This window comes from Coptis chinensis, chromosome 1 (assembly GCF_015680905.1).
Source record: "Coptis chinensis isolate HL-2020 chromosome 1, ASM1568090v1, whole genome shotgun sequence".
Classification (NCBI taxonomy): Eukaryota; Viridiplantae; Streptophyta; class Magnoliopsida; order Ranunculales; family Ranunculaceae; genus Coptis; species Coptis chinensis.
The window spans coordinates 41,571,670-41,593,626 of record NC_141456.1 but is presented as its reverse complement, the minus strand read 5'-3'; the positions used below and the strand labels follow the sequence as shown (position 1 = coordinate 41,593,626).

The 21,957-nt window shown below is 39.1% G+C and overlaps 3 protein-coding genes across 3 annotated transcripts; 2 read left to right on the top strand and 1 right to left on the bottom strand.

The window, feature by feature from the left end:
* Window positions 1-2,606: 2,606 nt before the first annotated feature.
* On the bottom strand, window positions 2,607-5,145 carry LOC147524072 (uncharacterized). Its single transcript, XM_086573496.1, has 3 exons — window positions 3,971-5,145; window positions 3,171-3,820; window positions 2,607-2,983 (listed from the first exon to the last, which is right to left on the bottom strand). Exons 1-3 carry the CDS (start codon window positions 5,143-5,145, stop codon window positions 2,607-2,609), a joined length of 2,202 nt encoding a protein of 733 aa, XP_086429622.1.
* A 34-nt stretch (window positions 5,146-5,179) lies between these two features.
* LOC147524071 (mitogen-activated protein kinase kinase kinase 20-like) lies at window positions 5,180-10,640 on the top strand. The gene is made up of 4 exons (XM_086573485.1): window positions 5,180-5,253; window positions 5,433-5,451; window positions 10,197-10,391; window positions 10,485-10,640. Exons 1-4 carry the CDS (start codon window positions 5,180-5,182, stop codon window positions 10,638-10,640), a joined length of 444 nt encoding a protein of 147 aa, XP_086429611.1.
* A 503-nt stretch (window positions 10,641-11,143) lies between these two features.
* LOC147524070 (uncharacterized) lies at window positions 11,144-14,924 on the top strand. The gene is made up of 2 exons (XM_086573476.1): window positions 11,144-11,200; window positions 14,523-14,924. The coding sequence occupies exons 1-2, from the start codon at window positions 11,144-11,146 to the stop codon at window positions 14,922-14,924; spliced, it is 459 nt and encodes a 152-aa protein (XP_086429602.1).
* Window positions 14,925-21,957: the final 7,033 nt, after the last annotated feature.

Sequence of the window (21,957 nt, the reverse complement as noted above, 5' to 3'; positions counted from 1 at the left end):
TGCATAAAAATCATGAAGGTCTAGCTGTTTTTGAGATGCTAAATAAGGTTTTGGAATTTGCTCCACGTGAAAAAAGAGTCATCGAGGAGCGTAACATAAGGATTTTAGTCGCACAGATGCATGTCGCAAAGGTGAAGCCTTATTTTTGTAATGAATAAATTTGAAGCATTTCACTAATGGGTGGAAGATTGGAGGCATAGAACTCAGACAAGCATAATGTTCTAATCCATCCAACAACACTGGCTTTTATTCAATGGTTAAACTTGTTTTGGTTTCTTGTTTATGTTCATTACCTGGAAGCATCGTAGTTGTTGGTTCTGAGACCTTTGAGAATGGCCCATGCCTTTAACCAGTCTTAAACTATGTATAAAATATAGATGGTTTGAGGGGGGTGGCATTGAACACATGTTATATAAGACAACATATATATTATCTTTGCATGAGAATAAAATGTGTTTTTAATTACTACCGTATTTTGTGAAGTGTTTTAGTTTAATTATATATACGTGTATGTCATTGTAGGGTGACTTGAAGGAGGGTTTGAAGAAATTCCAAGATCTGGTTGATGAGAACCCTCATGATTTTCGGCCATATCTTTGTCAGGTAAGGATGCTTCTGGAACGAAGTGGAGATAATTTAAGCCCACTTCTTTTGCATTGATAATATTCTTAAGATTATTTAGTCTGGTAGATCGTGTTTGAGGATTGTCACTACTTACATTCTAAAGGTTGATTAGTAAAATTCTCCTTCCTGAACATGACGAACTCTTATAGATCACAATTGATTTGTCAGCTGACAAGTTCTGATAGTTCCCGTTATGTCTCTTATGTCCCTGAAAAATCCTTATTGCTCCCTTTTTTACCTAAATTTAAAATTTTGCAAGTTGTGACAAATTGTTTCCTATTAGTGGCCATAAAGGTTATTAGTTAAAATGGCCATGCTGTTTCCATATCTGATCATCACACGGTCTACCCACACTATTGTTTTGTATCCAGCAAATGAATGTATCTTAAAAATTCTCTTATCCTGGTTATTGGTTTTGGACAGGGGATAATCTACGACTTATTGAATAAAAAGACGAGGCAGAGGAGCAATTTGGGATGTATCGTCTTGTACCATAGGAATTTCCTCAAAGAGGATTCCTTGATGATGTTGTGCTGGCAGCAAAAATAGAACCAAGTGACCAACTTCAGAAAGAGTTTAAGGCTGAATATTCATACAGAAATTGAGATGCTAAATAAGGCTTTGGAATTTGCTCAACGTGAAAAAAGAGTCATCGAGGAGCATAATGTAAGGATTTTAGTCGCACAGATGCATGTCGCAAAGGTGAAGCCTTATTCTTTGTAATGAATAAATTTGAAGCATTTCATTAATGGGCGGAAGATTGGAGGCATAGAACTCAGACAAGCATAATGTTCTTATCCATCCAACAACACTGGCTTTTATTCAATGGTTAAACTTGTTTTGGTTTCTTGTTTATGATCATTACCTGAAAGCATCGTAGTTGTTGGTTCTGAGACCTTTGAGAATGGCCCATGCCTTTAACCAGTCTTAAACTCTGTATAAAATATAGATGGTTTTGAGGGGGTGGCATTGAACATATGTTGTGTAAGACTATATATATTATGCTGCATGAGAATAAAATGTGTTGTTTAATTACTACGTAGTATTTTGTGAAATGTTTTAGTTTAATTGTATATGTGTATGTCACTGTAGGGTTGACTTGTATGTCATTAACCACTATAAGGAATGCTAAAGTCTAACTCCACTGGAGCACGCTTTGATCAATAGTAAGTCACTGACATATTATTTTTATTTGACAATGTTTGGTTTATCTATGTACAATAATTTTGATTTATTGGTCTAACTAATTGGTTTCAGATTAGTGACGGATTTCAATGGAGAAAGTATAGCTAAAGAAAATCCATGCATCGAGCTAACTATCCAAGCACCATGACGACTCACCAACAACATTAGCTTCCTTATGTCTAAATTCTGAAAGTGGACTGAATGGTCTTGAACACATCAATCTAAAGTTTCTCCTGCTCATAGATTCACCTATGTTTTGATAAATAACCTATGAAAACAATCACAATGATCCAACTGACTCCGTCTACCAGACATGGCAGTGACTTCAATATTTATCTTATTTCTTTTTCCGATATGTACAACTTCAATTGAAATTTTAAAGCTTAATTTTCTTGATCTTTTGTTGCGAATTTGAGTTAGATATTCTTTTGTAATATTGTGCTTGCAAGTTTTTGTATGGATCAAAATTCTTACAATGTTAGAAAACAATTGAGGCTTTTCCAAGTACTTATTGCTTATTTCTTTTTTTATTTCTTTAGAAAATTCCAGCTTTAGGGTTGTTTATAGAATGTTCCGTTTGGTGAATTTATATTGATTACTTCGCTGTGTTTTACTTTTCTACCTTCATGGTGATACAAGACAGTTGATCTCTGTAAGGAAAAATGACGGAGAGCAATCGTATTGCGTGTGTAAGTCTTCTGGAGGCATGAGATTTACAAGGGAGGTGTTGCTTTTTTATTTTTTTTGAAGCATTTAGAGGTTAGGCTGACCTCGACCTGTATTAAAGAAAAAGAGACTCATGTTCTCAAGTACATTTTCCCTTGTGCGTCCTCCTTTACCATTTCTGATATTTCATAGTCTAATGGAGGTAGGAAATACAAAATAGAATTCTCATGTTCCTTGCTTAGCTTTGAGAAGTAATCAGCAACTCGGTTTGATTCCATGAACACATGTTTAAAATCCACCCATTCAAAGTGTAACTTCAAACAGGCAATAGTAGCCACTATGTTGAGGCAGTACCAAGGCGGCTCCTCTGCTCCAGTAATAGATCCTACTGCTCCCTTCGAGTCTGAGCATACACAAATCCTCCTCGCTCCAATCTGGATTGCTCCCTTCATTCTAGCTTCAATTGCTAGCAACTCTTGGGTGATAACCGATCTTTTAGTCGAGTTCCCTGTAAACACTAGTTTGATGGCACCGAATTCATCTCGAATAACACCACCATACCCATTCAAGCGTCAAATTGAAACCGACCCATCTGTGTTGACCAATGAAATCCCCGATTGCGGCTTGGACCATTTGCACCACACCGGAGCGCAAACTGTGTATTGCACTTGGATACCGATCCTGTCCAGAAGTACCTTTGCTGCTACTATTCCAGGCACTTCGGTCAACATGATTTGTAGATACGTCTTCATCTCTGACTTGATCTTTGCACCTACCAACTCGTGTGCGCTTCTGCTGAAATTTCCTTAAGTTCCTCTCTCTCCAGATGGCATATATTGTGGCAGAGGTTACTGCTCTAGTAATCTCAGATTCAAGCGAGGCATCACGACAAATCCTGAGGAGGCTGTACCATTCAGCAGTCGATGCCTTCACTTGCGTGTTCAAACCCAGCCACCCTTTGACACTAGACCAAACCTCTTTTGTATACGGGCAATCGAAAAAGAGATGCTTGGAATGCTCCCTAGAAGCATTGCAAAAGTCGCACATAGAGTGGTGGATAATTTTCTTCTTAACCAGTCGGTCTTGGGTTGGTAAGCTGTTCGAAAATAACTGCCATCCAGTAAACGAGTGTTTCGGTATAACCAACTTGCCCTTAACCACCCGATGCCATTTCACTCTTGGTCTGAGTTGCTTTAAGGACATATACGCTGATTTGACTGTAAATCTACCTGTAGAAGTCGGTGTCCAGATGACCTGGTCCTGCTGTAGCATGTGATTAATTTCGGTGTCTTCAATCTTCTTCTTCAGTGCACTATCAGGCAGACTAGAAACGATGTGATTCCACCTACCATTAGCAATAAAATCACCAACCAAAGCAGTGTGAGGAACTCAGCGGTTGAACCTGCTTCATCCCAAAAGATGGCCGGTGTCATGGCACCATGGGTCATGCTAAACATATGTTTGCTCGCCTCTCGCTATCTGATGCCTAACAAACTTCTGAGCAGCTTTGCGGTGCTTTAGTACATTCCTCCAAACCCATGAACAGTCAGCTGGGATCTCCATTGTCCAGAAGTGTTGCTTCCGGACATGATGTTCAATTGTCCATTTGACCCATAAAGAGTCCTCATAGCTGGCTATCTTAAACACCAGGCCACAGTAAGCTACCTTGTTCCACATGCTAGGGTCCACAATGCCCAATCCTCCCTGTTCTTTATCCATTCTAGTGAGAGTGTGGCTAGCATGGTGCATCTTCGGTGTCATGTCTGGCCCTGCCCATAGGAAACTATTACAAAGCTTAGCAATATCTCGCAATGTTCTTTTGGGTAACACAAATGTTCGAGCCCAGTAAACATGAAGAGATGATAGGACAGATTGGATTAATTGGAGCCTTCCCGCATGAGAGAGCGACTTGTTCTTCCAATTAGAAATCTTCTTGGTGACCATTTCCGTCAGTGGCAGGCATTCTTTAATACCCATTCTTGCTGCAGTGAGAGGCAATCCTAGGTAAGTTACAGGGGGCTTCACCAGCTGCACTTCCAAAATATCCGTCAATTCCTGTGCCTCGTGATTACTCATACTGCCTACAAGGAGTGTCGTCTTCTGTCTACTTAGCTTCAGCCCAGTGCACGTAGAGAAATCATCAATAGTCTTCTTCACTGCCATCACTGTCTTTTCATCCCCTTTACAGAACACCAAGACATCATCAACAAAACACAAATGCGTTATGTCGAGTTTCTTACATTTAGAGTGGTAAGAAATTTCTTTCGCCATCACACTCCGATTCAGCATTCCCCCAAGTACCTCCATAACAAGGACAAACAAATACGGTGATATAGGATCCCCTTGTCGGAGCCCCCTACAGCCAGCAAAGTAGCCCTGTGGTGTACCGTTAACTATAATAGAATAGAAAGGTGAGGAATAGCACATCTTTGTCCACTCAATGAACTTCTCATGGAATATGAATCTCGCCATTACTTTCTCAATAGTCTGCCAGCTGACTGTATCATATGCTTTGGTTATATCAATCTTGAGTGAGCATCTTTTAGTCCCGTGTGCCCGGTTATAGCTTCTGATAAGCTCATGAGCCAACAGGAGGTTATCTTGGATCGATCTGCCAGGGATGAAGGCTGATTGTTGCTTGGAGATGATGTCAGGCATATACGGCTTCATTCGGTTCATGAAGAGTTTAGATACACACTTATAGATGACATTGCAACAGGCAATAGGTCGGAATTCTTCTACTCTTGAGGGAGTTGCACATTTAGGGATGAGACTGATGTGAGTTGAATTGACTCCTCTATTAATTGTCCTCACTGCAAACACCGAAGTAACAGCTTTAACAAACTCCGTCTTCACATGCTGCCAGTTCTTCTTGAAGAAGTATGCATTGAACCCATCAGGCCCTGGGGCCTTACTATCATCCATCTCAAACAAAGCTAGTTGTACTTCTGCTTCAGAAAAATCCTGCACCATAAGGTCTGCCTCGTGTGTAGTGAGCACTCTTGGGAAGTGGAGCTCCTCCATACTTGCCACATCACATAGAACCGGGGCTGCTTGCCCCAACAACCCTTTGTAATAATCAACAAATGCTTCTGATACTCCCACCTGTCCCTCCCTCATAATTCCAGTAGTGTCCTGAATCGCCCATATAAGATTCCTGCCTTTTCTCTCTTTGAGCGTCTTGTGGAAAAATTCAGTGCATTTATCCCCGTACTTCATCCAATCACATTTTGTTCTATGTCGGAGATCCTCCCCTTCCATGATAATAAGCTGACAAAGAGTGGTTCTGGCTTCCTTCTCCCGTATGCTTAACAGTCTATCCACTGGATTGCTTTGTTGCTCTTTCTAGATGCTCTTGAGCTCTTTCCTTGCTGCTTCTGTCTTCTTAGATAATTCCGAACAGAAGAATTTTGCCCACCCTTTTAGCTTACTCTTTAGATTCTTCAGTTTTTGGGTGAGGACGAACATGGGGCACCCAAACACTGGTTCATTCCAGCTTGCCAGCAACGTGCCCAAAAAATCAGGATGCAAAACCCAGAGTTGCTGAACCTGAAAGGGAGACTTATAGAGGCAATATTCAATATAGCAATAATAATGGGTGAGTGGTCGGGGCGTGCACGGGGCAAAAATCAACAAATGAGTAAGGAAAAGACGAGCTCCAAGAGCTGTTTACCAAGCACCTATCTATCTTAGACCACTTCCCGGCAAAGTTAGTCCAAGTGTAGAATCCCCACGAAGCTTTAATATCATCATACGATTCGGCTTGGACTAGGCAGTCCAAAAGGCCCCCGTCTCCACGGCATGCACCGCCTCCCCTCCAATACGTTCAAAGGAGTATAAGACATTGTTAAAGTCCCCTGCCACACACCACTCCCCCTGAAGTCCCGAGTGAATAGAACAAATATCTCCCCATAACCTCAGTCTGTCAGCACTTGAGTTGCTAGCATATACCACAGTTAAAAAGAACGATTGCATTGTAGGTAACAGCTCCACCTTGCAGTGAATTAGCTGCTCCGTTTCCATAATTTTCATCAATGAAATATTGACCGGATCCCATGATATCCATACTCGACCACTTGGATTACTCGTATAGTTGTGAACAAAGGCCCATGAGGGGCAACAGAGGCTGCTGATAGCCTGAAACTTCTCAATCTTGACTTTTGTCTCCAACATACCAAAAATGCACAATTTATTCTCATTTCTAAATTTATTCATAAATCTAGCTTTATTATTGTCATTAAGGCCTCGCACATTCCAAATAGCTATCTTCGTCATAACTATTGTTTGTGTTTCCCTTTCCTACTCGAGCCCTTATTCTTTCCCTTTCCCCTCTTCCGGGTGCTGTCCTGCGCTTGAGACCGTGTTATTACTTGAAGGGGAAGCACAGCTGCAGTGGCTGCTCGTCATTAAAGAGCTCCGTTTCTGGTTCAGAAAGGTCATCCTCAATGATGCCTTCTTCCAACATTGTTGCTTCGTACACCACTCGCTCATCCCAAAACTGCAGTTCTTCAGTAGCTGCGGGAGTGTCCCTGTGGATGATCACTGCCGTACTATGTTCATTTTCTTCTGCTGTGTTTTGGAGGATGGCGAAGCTACCTCCACTAACATCCAATGGAGCTGCCTCTGGATTACTGAACCCCGCTGTGCATTCTGTCTCAGAGATGGTCTCAACCAGCGCATCCACTATGTTGCCCTCTAGTCTGCCATCAGCTCTAGTGCAAGAGTTTAACACTCCAACATTTAGCTCCTCAGTTCCTTCCCTAACATCTTGAGTACCACCCTCATATGGGACTATTGCCCTGCTACCAATACCATCCGTCAAGCTCACCTCTACAGGAGCAATAACCACCACTCTTTCTCCCTCGGCCACCTCTCCTTCCTCTACTGCCGGCTCCCTCGAGGTATCACCTTCATGAGCACACTCATGCACAGTAGTATCTGCATTAGCTTGTGACTGGCCGCTATGCTGAGTATTTCGTCTTCTCCAAGCTCGACCATTTCTTCCACGACATTCGTCTTCTAAGTGCCCAAACCGATTACATTTTGAGCAGGAAACTGGCCTCCATGGGTATTCTAGTGGGATTACAACCTCTCGAAACACCGCTTGCAGACCGTTAGTACCTCCTTATACTCATGATTCACAGGGAATTCAATGCAAAACCTCGCAAATGAAAGCCTTTTCCGTTGTGCAGTAGCCGCATCCATAAACATAGGTGTTCCTCCGACTAGGCTCGCGAGATAGGACAACCCATCTAACGTCCACATTTCCTTAGGAACATCCATCAACTTAACCCAGACCGGTGCCGAGGCAACCTTGTTTCTGTAGCTATCCACCTCCACTGTCCAAGGCTTAACTACAAACACTTTCCCAGCTATAAACACTGGTCCTTCTTCCAGTACCATTTGGCGGTCTTCAGAGCTGGTGAAGCTCATATAAAATAACTCCTTATCCGTAGTTATTTCAAACGAGCCCTTCAATTTCCACTTCTTTTCCAGAAACTCCTTAACCATAAGAAATGGCAGTCTTGAATCCAGGAAATACCCCACCAAGTATTCATCCCACTGTTGAATACCTTGTTCTATCAAGTCCTGAGGGAATTGTGCAACTCCATTAACTAGGACTGGTGTGAAGGCTTTAAGTGCTACAAATGATCTTGTTGACTCCCATTTCTATTAAACAGGGCACTCCATGAAGTTGGGCGACTTCCAGCTTGTTGGTTCTGGGTGGACGACTGTTGCGGGTTGCTAGATGAAGCCATGCTGATGATTACAAGAGAATAGCGTCCCAAGCTTATATATACCTACTCTGAACTTGCACTGTTCTTAGTGAAGGATTTTACCAGAATAGAAGTTAGCTGTCTTAAGCAAACTCACACTGTAACTCAGTGGAGGATTTTACCACAAAAGACAGCTACAAAGAAATCTTTCCCGAACTCACACGCTCAAGCAGTGAAGGATTTCACCGGGGAAGATCAGTCAATGAACACAAGAGGAGGAGGATTCCTTGACGAGAATAATCTTTGGCAAGAATTTCCTAAAACAGAAAGAAGCCTAAAGGTTTAAAGATAAGAAGCTATCGCCCTCTTTGTTTTGTTACTAAAAGCGGCAAAAAAAGTGGGCACTGGATCACTTAAGTTGTTTAAGTTATATCACCTCCGGGTTCCAAGCTTTTGGTCCCCATTACACTTAAAATTGTGTTAAGTGGAGCTAAGAGGTGTTGCTCTTTAGATACATATTAAAAGTAATATTTTACAAATGATATGGTGATACAAAACAGTTGATCTCTGTAAGGAAAAATGACGGAGAGCAGTCGTATTGCGTGTGTAAGTCTTCTGGAGGCATGAGATTTACAAGGGAGGTGTTGCTCTTTAGATACATATTAAAAGTAATATTTTACAGATGATGTATTGGTATTAGTTATGTATTTCCAGCATTTTTACAGGATTCAAAACAGTGGAGAGTCAGAGAAAGTGGGGAGGTTATGTCCAAACTTCCTACACATTATGGTTTTCTTCTTCGGCTGTTATTGGTAGTGTCAAAGGCGGATGAAGTTAGTGCCGAAGGCACGTTGAGTTTGTCTGTGCCAGACGAGAATCCTTCAAACCAATACCTCTATTTAGAGGATTTGCGTGTCAATAATCCTTCAAACCAAGGTATTTGTCTGTGCCAGGGGGGGTTGCGTGTCAAGTGTTGAGGTAGCGCCGCAGGCATGTCGACGCCTCGCGGGCCGTAGGCACGGGCGCATGCATACCCTAGTATACAAGGCAAAGTAACTGGAGGAGAAACCAGAAACTTTATTATATTGAATGGGATGATCGTCATGACCTGACTTAAGGCTGTATTTATAGGATCGTACTTTCTATTTCAACACTTAATAGACTAGGAAACTACTTGCTGAACTAGTAGAACCGACACTACAAGAAATCTCTAGAAAGAGATAACAGACTAAACCTCCTCTAGAATTTGCTAATTACTAAATTAGCTTTATTTCAACATCCCCTCTTAATTTGTAATTTGCAAATGATTTCTGAACTTCTTGAATTTCTCTAGTGGAATGGCTTTAGTGAAACCGTTAGCTAGTTGTTCATCAGTCTTGCAAAATTGCAAATCAATAGCGTTCACGTCAGTTACTCAGTTGAGCTCCTTCTCGCTCCTGCCATTGTCTGCTACTTTACCTAGCTGAGAAGCCTGATACTCCTGATAGTAGAAAAAGAAGTAGAATGCAGTTTTGTTAGTAAAAAATGACTTCCAAGAACAAAAACCAATACACCAATAGGCTGAGGCGCGGACAATGTCACTTTTGCCTCTGTGTCTTCTCTAGAACAAAGAACTTTTGGTTAATGACCCGTGAAGATTGGATTCAACATTACTAGATAAGAAAGATCAAGTCAAATACAACTAAGAGATTCATACCATAAAGAGCCCAAGCCCAAATAATAAGCCTATTTATTAAAATATATCACCAAGTTTTCATACAAATGGAGCGCTAAAAGAAAAACAAGATCCTAGGCCAGTCCACCACATGCACAAGATGTCTGATGTACAAATGGTTTCCTAATTCGAATTAGATACATCTTTGTCATGCATTTTTCATTCTTTATAAAGTTAGTGTGGGAAAACCCTTGAAAGTTCATTTGAAAGGTGAAGTAAAACAACCTAACAAAACAGAGAAGAAGATGGCGATAGTGTTTGAATAACATGAATATTGGAAGAAGGGAGAGATGCTGGGCCAAGGTAGTTTTGGTACGGTGCACTTGGCATTCATAGATCCAACAAAAACAAGTTCTTTCCCACCTGTTATGGCCGTGAAGTCAACTGCATATTCTGAGGCAAGCTCGCTTATGAAGGAGAACGACAAACTCATTGAGCTTCAGGGTTGCCCTTACATCATTGGCCACTATGGTGATGATGATAACGTCGAGGATGGGCGTGCCTACTATAATATGTTTCTTGAATATGCGTCCTTAGGCAGCTTAGGAGATTGAATTAAACAAATTATCTTGACGTAGGGGTTACTTACGGCGAAGTCGCATTTTACTCCTTTGATTCTTAAAGGTCTTAAACATATTCATCAACATGAATATGTCCACTACGATATAAAACTGGACAACATCCTCCTGGTTTCATCTTCTTCAGACTCTTCATTGATTAAGATTGTGCCTTAGATAGCCGATTTTGGGCTTGCGGAGAGATTGAAGAAAGAGGGGAAGACCGATAAACTAGTTTATTTAAGGGGTACTCCATCCTACATGGCTCCTGAATCAATTATTCGTAATGAATACAAGCCTCACTCTGACATATGGGCGTTAGGGATAGTTGTTCTAGAGATGCTAACAGGACAAGAAGCCTGGAGTTTTGAGGTCGACGATGATTCTGTGGATTTTCTCTTGAGCCGAATTGGTTACAACGAGGAACTTCCATCAATGCCTAGTAATCTTTCAAGTGAAGCGCGAGATTTTGTGAAGAGATGTTTGGTAAAGAACACATCAATTAGGTGGAATATCGACGAGCTACTTAGTCATCCATTCCTTGCTGCCGACAACAAGAATAAAAAAACAAATGGAATGCAGAACGAGGGGTTGTTCTGTCTCCAAGGGCCCTTTTCCAGCTTAAGTGGCGGATATCCGAATTTTACTTCTGCTATTGCTAGATTGCTAATAAATATCTAATGGGAGGCTTGGGCAGCAACACAGGAGTTGCAGCAACAGGACTGAGACCGGGTGAAGTATGCAGAAACTATTGTACATTCCACAACTTAAATTACCATAAGAAGGAATTGTTTTGGCATCCTTACAGAAAGCTACCTTAACATTACAGCAGCAGATTGGGCAGTAAAGCATGAAGGAAGACTGGAAAAATCGAGAGAGGATGCAGGATGGAAGGAAGATCCATATGCTACATGCCTGCATTGGTAGGAGAATCTTTATACAGACTATTATAGATTTACTGACATGTAAAGGAATTTAGATTATAGAAATAATTATGTTGAATATGTTGGGATATTTGGCCTTTACAAAGCCAATGAACATTTATTGATTATATATGATGATGTTTAATTAAATACACGAATCTTATTATTCTGCATATGGGTGAACTAATACCATATGATGAAACCATAAGTTCTATAGGTAATAGAATTAGAACAATCAAGCATATGAAAAGTCATGTGCAGGAGATTTGATTGTATCTATTTATCTAGAATGCTCACAGTTAGGGGTGAAGTTGGACGCTTCACTTATAAGACTATAATATACATAACTGCTATATGATAGGATGATGATATCTCAATCATTTGAGTATGACTCTAAGTTTGTATATTGGTGTAGTCACATGACTGACACTGAGGGGATCAAAGTGAGAACACACTATAAATTCGCTGTTAAGGTTAGTGTGCAAATCCCACTTTACCAATTAATCCCTAGACTTGAGGAATTGTGAAAATTCATTGTGTCTCAAATTTATTACTTTGAGACGTTAAAAAGTAATGTCTATTCATAGACTAGACTTAACGTTTTGGGTAATAAATGTAGGACATCTTGAATCACTAATTCTAATAAAGGATTCACCACTCTATGGAGTTATGTATTAAGAAATTGTGACATAACTAATTGAGCTCAAACCCGGCCGGTATAAGAAATAGTTTCTTATTGCTTAATTGATGTTAAATGTCAAATTGGGTCAAAATTAGACATGGGTGTGATAGTGAAGAACAAATTCCCAATGGTCTAATTGTGAATACAAGTAAGGTGGAGGGACTTAGATATACTTAATGGTAGGAAATGACTTTCTTGAAAGTTCTAGGGGACTTATTATAAATATGGATTTGTTAATGGGCACTTTCTATATTAAAGAGATATATATTAAAAGTGTTTTAATATATCAAGTACAAGTACAAGTACTTGTATGGCAATGATTTGTCCTCTTAAGATAAGACTTGGAATCCTAAGTGGATCCCAGTACACACACACTTACGTATTCTCAAAGTTTCTCTATATAAGAGAATGACTTTTTGGAGAAAAGGACCATTAGTCTTTCCAGGAAAAGTATAACTAAAAGTAGGAGTAAAGCAAAAGTGTTTTGTGGTGTGTTGTGTGATGAATACTACTAGAAGGCTGAAGACTACGTGATTTGGATTCAGCTTTGGAAAGTTTCTATTTACTGTCAATCTCCAATTCCAGCGGCTTTGAAGGTATTTTTATTTTTATTTATTTTTTGATCAATAATAGATTAACATGTTAAAGATGTAGGATTAAAGTAATCCCACCAATTGGTATCAGAGCAGGTCATGCTATAATCTAATTTTGATTTGTTTTTAATAGAATAATCAGATATGAAATTTTTTGTTTATATATATATGATATATGGTAATTTCATATTTGCATATTCTAAGTAATAAAAGTGATTTTTTTAAGTATTAGAATATATTATAAAAGAAAAGGATGAATATGTAAATGGGTTATTGACGTGATATATTATTTTGTTAATATGATCACATGTTTTATTTTAAGGTTAGCATATATTGATCGGTTTAAATATCTAGTTTTAATAAGTTGGTTTCGGTAACGTGAGTATGTGAGTGAATGATGGATTTTTACTAGATATGTTTTATTCTATGAGGTACTATTCACGTTTATGCCTTGCATAAAGTTCTTTGTTAATATATATTACCAATGAGCTAAAATACATAAATCACTTTACAAAAAGTGGATATGACGTTGGCATCTCAAGTTCTTAACTTGGACTTGTTAAAAGTATTGTATTAGTATATGACAAAGGTTTTTTTTTTTTTTCTAAAAGTGGTTGGAAAGATGAAGGACTATGTTAATAGTCTTGTTCATAGCTAACGACCACATGCAGTGACACGTGTTTATATGTAAATAAAGCTTACTTTGAAAGAAAAGTAAAAGGTATATGCATGCACGTTTTTTTTTAACAATAGCTTTTGAGTTAGTTCTTGGTACTGTGGGCCACATAAAAGATGCATAAAGTATGTGTACTTGCTGTAAGAGATACGAATAAAGTCACATGTTATGCTTAAGCTTTAGTGTTTTATGTTTGACGCCTCACACCTCCTGCATGGTAGTTATACATGTGTTTAACTGCGTAATTAATAGCAATATTAAGCTAGGTACATATAATGCATAACATGTACCAGGGAATATTGAACGATATATGCTTCTAGTTTCTATATCTAGACTTTCCATAATATGATAGTAGAATATCTATGACATTATGACGTGTATTTATTTTGGCATGAGATGCATGAGACGTCATTGTCATTATTATTAGAAGCATATTATGTAATCGGTTTTATTTTTAACTTAGAAGCAAGTGTTAGTATTTAGGCACTAATACCCTTAGTCTATATAAAGCAAGTGGTAAAGGCATTTAATTTACGAATTGAATCCCTTGCTATACCGTTATCAATTCAATAGGAATTATATTTTTAGATGTGATTAATATGATCCCTTCAGATAAATTAATTGCATGCTAAAATATTTTTGTCTATTATCTATTCTTAAGAAGAAAAATTCATGTATGGCTAGTGAGAGTGTTTTCCTTACGGATTCATTATCTCGTGGTTACATTAATGAATTAAGATGATGGTACACTTGGCTGAAATATAATTGACAACCCTACGATTTGTACAATTATGTTTTAGTAGCAAAAGGAATAATAATGGAAATCATATTACATGTATGTAAAATTGATGGGTCTAGTAGAACTCGCCTGATTAAGTTGAATAATTTTGATGCCCTACGGATAAGAGATTATTCATAAGTATTAGGTTTACATTGCTTATATTTGTCTTATTGATACAATATGGAGGGTGTTGTATTTTTATTATATAAGTGGTAAATTGGTTTATTAAATTCCCAAAACCAATATTAAATGTATTATAATATTTTTTGTGTATATGTAAATGTTCTAGATATGTCTCAATCAAATTTCAGTCCCTTAGCATCTATCTTGAAAGAGAACAAGTTAACTGGTCCTAATTATGTGGACTGGAAACGTAACATTAACATTATCTTGACTGCTGAAAGTTACAAATTCGTTCTCACTACCCCTTGCCCCCTGAACCAGCAGACAATGCTAGTGCAAGGCTAAAAGATGAGTACAAAAAATGGCAAAAGGCCAATGAGATGTCCAAGTGTTATCTCCTGGCATCCATGTCAAACGTACTCCAGCACCAACACGAAAAATTTGGTACAGCTACTGAGATCATGACCAATTTGCAAGAGATGTTTGGCGAACAAAATCGCACTAAACGTCAGATTGCAATGGCAAACCTGATGAATACAAAAATGGATGATGGGACTCCAGTTAGGGAGCATATCCTTAAGATGATTGGCTATGTCAATGAGTTGGAGATCCTAGGTGCTGAAATAGACGCCAATTCTCAAGTTGATGCTATTCTTCAGTCTTTGCCAGTTTCATTTAATTAGTTCAAGTTGAATTACAACATGAACAATATGGATCTAGCACTGCCAGAGTTAATGAACTCTTTGCAGCAGGCTGAAGACTTAGTTAAGGTTAAGCCAAGTGTAATGGTCTCATAAAATGTTGGTGTTTCAAAGCCTAAGCCGAAAGGCAAAGGCAAGTGAAAAAAGGGTAAAAAGTTTGCCCTTGGGGCAAAAGGGGGAGTGGAGAAGGATTCAGGGGCTAACACAAAAGGTAATTGTTATCATTGTGAAAAACCTGGTCATTGGAAGCGGAACTATAGAGAGTATCTGGCTATGAAACAAAAACAAAAAGAAGGTATGCAATCCTTTATTCTTGAAACCAAAGAGTTGATTTTTCCTTCTAACACTTGTTATGTGGAATAAGAGGTCACTAACTACTTTTGTAAAATGTTACAGGAGTTTCAAAGGAAAAGAAGGATGAATGAAGAAAAGGTGTACTAGGCACTAGGGACAAAGGCAAATGTTGCTGTAGTATCAATATGAGTTTATTATTTTAGCATTAGAAAAGAAATTGTTGGTTTTAGAAGACTATTATTATATTCCAGGGATAAAGAGAAATTTGGTTTCTGCTTCTGTACTTTATAAGTCAGAATATAATATTCTATTTCATTTGATTCAAAAGTTGTAATCAGATTAAATAGAAAGATTATTGCCTCTGGTATTTTGGAAAATGGTCTCTATTTACTTTCTTCTATGCTAAAAATAAATGATACTGTTGTTAGTAATTCATCATATGTTAAGTTTTTACCTCAAAAGAGGATATTTTCTTCTGAAAATCCAACAAACTTGTGGCACTTAAGACTTGGTCATATCATCCTGAATAAGATTGATAGCTTGGGTGAAAGATGGGATTTTAAGTTCACTCCCTTTATAATTTTCCTCAACCTGTAATCTTACTTATAAGGAGAGATGCCTAAAAGATCTTTTAAAGTAAAGGGTTAAGAGCCACATAGTTAATGGAGTTAGTACATACAGATGTACATGGGCCTATTAAAATGTGAAAACAAAAGGTAACTTAATGCAAAATATGATTTTCTTTCAATTAAGTGCACCAAGAACTCCACAACAAAAAAAGATTGCAGAAAGAAGGAACATAACCTTATGAGGCATGGTTTAGACTATGGTAAGTTATTTAAGCTCTCCCTATATTTTTTTAGAGATAAACCTTAGAGATGTCAGCAAATATTCCTATTTATGTTCAATCTAAATTATAAGTTAATCTTTTGTTGAAGTGGACCTATAATGGGGACCTTTTGTTGGGCGACTGGTAGTGATAATACTTAAGTAGCTCAATGATCCGGTACTCTATTTCTTAACTATTTTTAGCTAAAACAAAGTTTGGTGAGTGTTTCTTATCCCCTGGCGTACTCGTTTCGTTCCTTTTTTGGTAACTCCTCCATTGTTGAGATCAGGTAAGGTATCCCCTCTTTGGTTCGAGTGACTTCTTTCGCACGTGCACTCTGTCTTTCCCTTCCCTGGTTGTGCTTTGGGTGGCAAAAACTCTATTGTGAGCAGTGTTAAACTTGACAAGGAAGCCAAGCTCTTAGCTTTATCGTTTGCGTTTTGTTTTTGTCTTTTTCCGATGATATCATATGCTGCCTAAGAGCGTGAGTTCGGGAAGGTTTTTCTCTGGTTTGCTGTCTGTAGCTGGTAAAACCATTAAGCTACAGTGCAACACTCTTGGTTTCGATCTCCACTATAGGTAAAATCCGACACTATTAGCAGTGTGCGTTCTATAGTGGAAACGAACTTCTCCATTGTGAGCTGTGTTGAACTTGACAAGGAAACCATGCTCTTAGCTTTATCGTTTGCGGTTGGTTTTTGTCTTTTTCCGTCCTACACTGCCTGAGAGTGTGAGTTCGGGAAAGATTTTCTCTGGTTTGCTGTCTGTAGTTGGTGAAACCACTAAGCTACAGTGTAACACTCTTGGTTTCGATCTCCACTATAGGTAAAGTCCGACACTGTTAATAGTGTGCGTTCTATAGTGGAAACAAACTTCTTCCTCTGTTCTGTTGGGGTGCTGTTGATTGTTGTGCTGGCGAGATGGCTACGATTCCATTTGGGTTCAGTAGTGATAGACACCAAGCATGTTTTCCAGTAGGGAATGGTGTGGAATCTTCGAGACAAGGGGAAAGTAGAAACAGAGTTGAAGTTAACGCAAACAAGGAATCGTATGCGAACATAGCGAAGGGTAGAATGAAGCAAACGGTGGATGTTTCAACTCTTCCTATGCCATTCACGGAAGATGATAAACTAGCAATTAAGATTCCTCTGAGCTCATTTGAAAGAGGAGTAGAAGCATGTAAGTATGCTCTCATTGCTCGAATGGATTCAAAGGGTCTGAATTTAGTCACTATCAGATCGGAAGTTAGCACTGATTGGAAGTTTACCTTTTCACCTTTGGGAAAAGGATATGTCGTGTTTCGCTTTGAGAATGAGGTGGACTTTAATAAAATCTTCTTTGGGGGGCCTTGGCATCTACAAGGACAACTTGTAAGATTTATAAGGTGGACGCCTAGCTTTAACATAGAATCTCATAGGTCTGCCTTTTGAATTTGGGGAGGTTGATACATTAATGAGTATGGGTAGAGGCTTTGGCAGTCCTATTCGGGTTGACATGAATTCTTTGGAGCAAATAAATGGCTACTATGCAAGTGTATTGGTTGATGTTGATTTGTCTAAACCGATACCAAATAAGATATCTGTTTAAGTGTCGGAACGAGGTATTGAGTTCTGGCAAAAAGTACAACTAGGTACTTTGCCCAAGTTCTGTAACCAATGCAAGATAGTGGGGCATTTAGTGTTAGAGTGCAGGCAAGCATCTACAAATAGGGAACAAATACAAACACCACAGCAAGTACAAAGTCCTATAGCACAGCCGCATGCTTTAGACAAAGGAAAAGAACCGATGGCACAGGAAGCACAACCACAAGGAAATAATATTCGACTATCTAAGAGTCAAAAAAGAAGGCTAAAGCGAAAGCAGCAGGCCACTGAATGGAGACCAGTACCTTCTACAGCGACCAATGAAGCAGAACCTTATCTTGAAGCGGGCAGGGAAATGCATACAAGTCCTGAAGAAATGAGACAACCTGAGGTAAACCCTCAAGTCCCCTCTGACAATATCTCGCAAGAATAAGTAGTTGTAAATCCGTCGATTGCTCCTTGCAATATGGTAGCACAAGGGGTTGCAGCACAGGATTGGATTTTTGACATAGTTGTATGGAAGGAGAAAGATCCTACAGCAACAAGTGCTGCAGAGGTGGATCACTCTCTAGTCTCCTTTGATCCTGAATTAAGCGATGCCGCAGTGGAACATGAAATGGCATTAGCGTTTAACATGGAGGCTAGCAGGTTCCACCTATTAACAGCTATTGATGAAGAGAATGGAAATTCGGAGGTGGACGAAATGCAAGAGGAGACTGAGTTTTTTCATGATCAAATCATAGAGAATGAATGTGCTGTAGCTGAACCTGATACACCTATGATGCCAAGTGGTGTTGTTACACGATCTGGCAAAGTGTGCTGTAATGCAAGTCAGCAGTCCAGTAAAAAATCTCAAGATGAAACAGATAAGAATCAAGGTAGTGACAAAAAAGGAAGGGGCAGAACAAGAGGCTCCAAGAAGAAAAATCATAGATGATTACATCAATGTGTTTTTGGAATGTCAGAGGCACTAATGACATTGAGAAAGCTAGGGAGATAAATAAAGTAAGATTGAATAAGAAGCTTAGTGTTTTTTGTTTACTCAAAACCAAAGTGCAGCAAGACAAGTATGAGTACATAAGAAACATGTGTTGTCTGCTCTGGGAACATACGAATAACTATGGAAAAGACCCAGCAGGTAGAATCTGGATTTGTTGGGATTATTATATGATAAGTATCGTGAAGTTACAGGACTCGGATCAGTTTATTCACTGTCAAGTGACTTTCAAGCCTACCAATGAAGTCTTCATGCTCACAGTGGTCTATGCTAGAAATTCCAAAGCTATCAGAACTAAACTATGGAGGGATATAATTTCTATTCAAAGTTCTATCACGGTTCCTTGGGCTGCAGTCGGTGATCTTAACAATATAACTAAAGTTGATGAAAGGATAGGGGGTAGTCCAATGCACCCTAGAGAAGCTGAGGAATTCGTGGAATGTTTACAAAGAGCAAGTCTGTCTGACTTGAGCTTTAATGGGTTTTTTTTCTCATGGAGTAACAAGGTGGAGGGAAAAGGTAGAATTATGACTAAGATTGATAGATGCTTAGTCAATAGTTTATGGACTGATGTCTATACAACTTCTAAGGCAGAATTTCTACCCCATGGAGTTTCAGATCACTCTCCAGTATTGCTATTCTGGTATGATTTTGAATGCAAAGCCCTACCATTTAGGTTCAAGGACTATTGGGTAGAACAACAGGATTTCCAAAACATGTTGCGAGAAGTATGGGATGTGAAATTGTTTTCGAACCCAATGTACGTCCTTATGCAAAAACTGAAACTTTTAAAGGCGAGAATCAAACCATGGGATAGATCTCAGTTCTCAAACATTCATGGTAGAGTAGAGCAAGCTAGGGAAGTCCTGTATGATGTGCAAAGGCAGCTGCAAGCTAAACCTTGGGATTTGTTGTTGGGACAAAGAGAAAAGGTAGCTCTCGAAAAGTATAGTGACTTAGCTCGGATAGAAGCTGCTAAAATCAAGAGTAAACAAGAAGATGTTTGGCAAGAGAAGGAGACAAATGCATTGCTTTTTTCTTTAAATCGTTAGAGGAAAGGAAAGCTAAGAGTGGCATATGGTGTATTCAGAATGCAGATAGTGTTACTGTAACGGGTCAAGCTGAGGTTATAAAATCTATAGTGGGGTATTACACTGAGATTTTAGGTTATGACGCAGCGGAGATTAGCGGAGAGGAGTTTTTCAACTTCCTTCATGTCAAAGCCATCATTTCACCTGCTATGAAAATTCTTCTAGAGGCTGATATCTTGCAAATGGAAATAAAGGAAGCGCTTTTTGGGATGAAAGAGAATGCAGCACCTGGTCCGGATGGTTACACTCCTTTCTTTTTCAAGAGCTGTTGGAATATAGTTGGGGATGATTTTACAGAGGCTATCAGTAATGCTTTCAAATATTATAGATGTCCTCGAAGGATTAATGCTACTTTCATATGTCTCATACCTAAAGTTAGCAATCCTTCAAAGGTTGAAGATTTCAGACCGATAACGCTATGTAACACCATCTATAAATGTATTTCAAAGGTTGTGGCTAATAGGATAAAGTTAGTCATTAATGACATTGTCCAAGCAAACCAATCAACATTTATTCTTGGCAGATCCATTCAGGATAACATTTTGCTTTCTCATGAACTCCTCAGAGGCTATGATAGGAAGCATGGTACTCCTATATGCTCAATCAAGCTGGATATAAGGAAAGCCTATGACACGGTGAGTTGGGAGGCTATCCTAGCTATGATCAAGGTCTTTAACTTTCCTCCGTCGATGTATAAATGGATAGAGATGTGCATTGTAACTCCCTTTTACTCTATTATGATCAATGGTGCTCCTGAAGGGTTCTTTGAAGGGAAGAGAGGTATTAGGCAGGGAGATCCTTTATCCCCTTATCTGTTTGTTCTGGTGATGGAAATTCTCAGTTATATTATTATGCAGAACATTAATAGCAAAGACTTCTTGTTTCATTCAAAATGTAGAAGAGTGAGACTGTCTCATCTGGCCTTTGCAGATGATGTTCTTTTGTTCTGCAAGGGTGATTGTGATTCTGTGAATGCTATCAAAGAGTGTTTGAAAACATTTGGAGATGCTACGGGGCTAAATATCAATAAACACAAAACATCATTGTTAGCCGGAGGATTAAATCACCAAGATGTTGCAGCTTTGGTTACTCTCCTAGGGGTGGAGCTGGTTAAGCCTCTTGTGAGGTACTTAGGACTTCCTCTCATCTCGGCCAGATTGGGAATAAGGGAATGCCAACCACTTGTCAAGAAGATCACAAAGAAAATTTCAAATTGGAAATCAAATTTGCTCTCGCATGCAGGTTGATTACAACTGATCAACTCAGTTCTTATTTCTTTCCACACTTATTGATCGAGAACCTTTATTCTCCCAATTACTGTTCTGGAACAAGTGGAAAAGTTATGTGCACAATTCTTATGGACGGGTATAACCATGAATAAAGGGCATCATCAGGCATGTTGGAGTACAGTATGTCTCACTAAAGATGAGGGTGGCTTGGGAGTTATGAATTTACAAAGATGGAACTCAGGAGCTTATTGTGGTCTAATATTCAAGCTGGTGACGAGAGAGGACACTGTATGGGTGGATTGGACGTGGAAACAACACATTAAGAAGAAGTTCTTCTGGACCATGAGTATCCCAAAAGATTGCTCATGGACTTGGCGGAATATTTTGAGTACCAGAAAGATTGCAAAGAAATTCATTAAATATGAGATTACAAATGGGAAAAACACTCTACTATGGCATGACTTGTGGTGTTCTCGTTCACCCCTAATCCAAGATGAAAAGGCGGTGGCTGCTTGGGATTTTCTAATGGATGCTAAAGTGAGTGATATCATGACTTATGGAATCTAGAATGCAGAAGTACACACCTTGCGATCTCAAGATTTGAAAGGTAGCATATTGGCAGTGAACATAAACAAGCATTTGGATTCGGACTTCATAGTGTGGACATCACACCATAGTGGGCTATTCTCTTCCAGCAGCGCATATGCAGCTTTGTCTCCTATTCGAGATAAGAAAAGATGGAGTCGGTTGGTCTGGGGTAGGTGGGTGATGCCACGACATTCATTCACTACTTGGCAGCTCTTCTCCAACAGCATCCCCACACAAGACAGGTTAGTGCGCAAGAAAATTATTAATCAGTCTTCCTGCTGTCTCTGTTCACATAGTAGAGAATTCTCCGCACACCTATTTTTTGAGTGTCCTTACTCGAGGGACTTCTTCTCAAGAGTAAAGAGGTTGTTGGGAATTTCTACTGATACTAGTAATGCAAATCG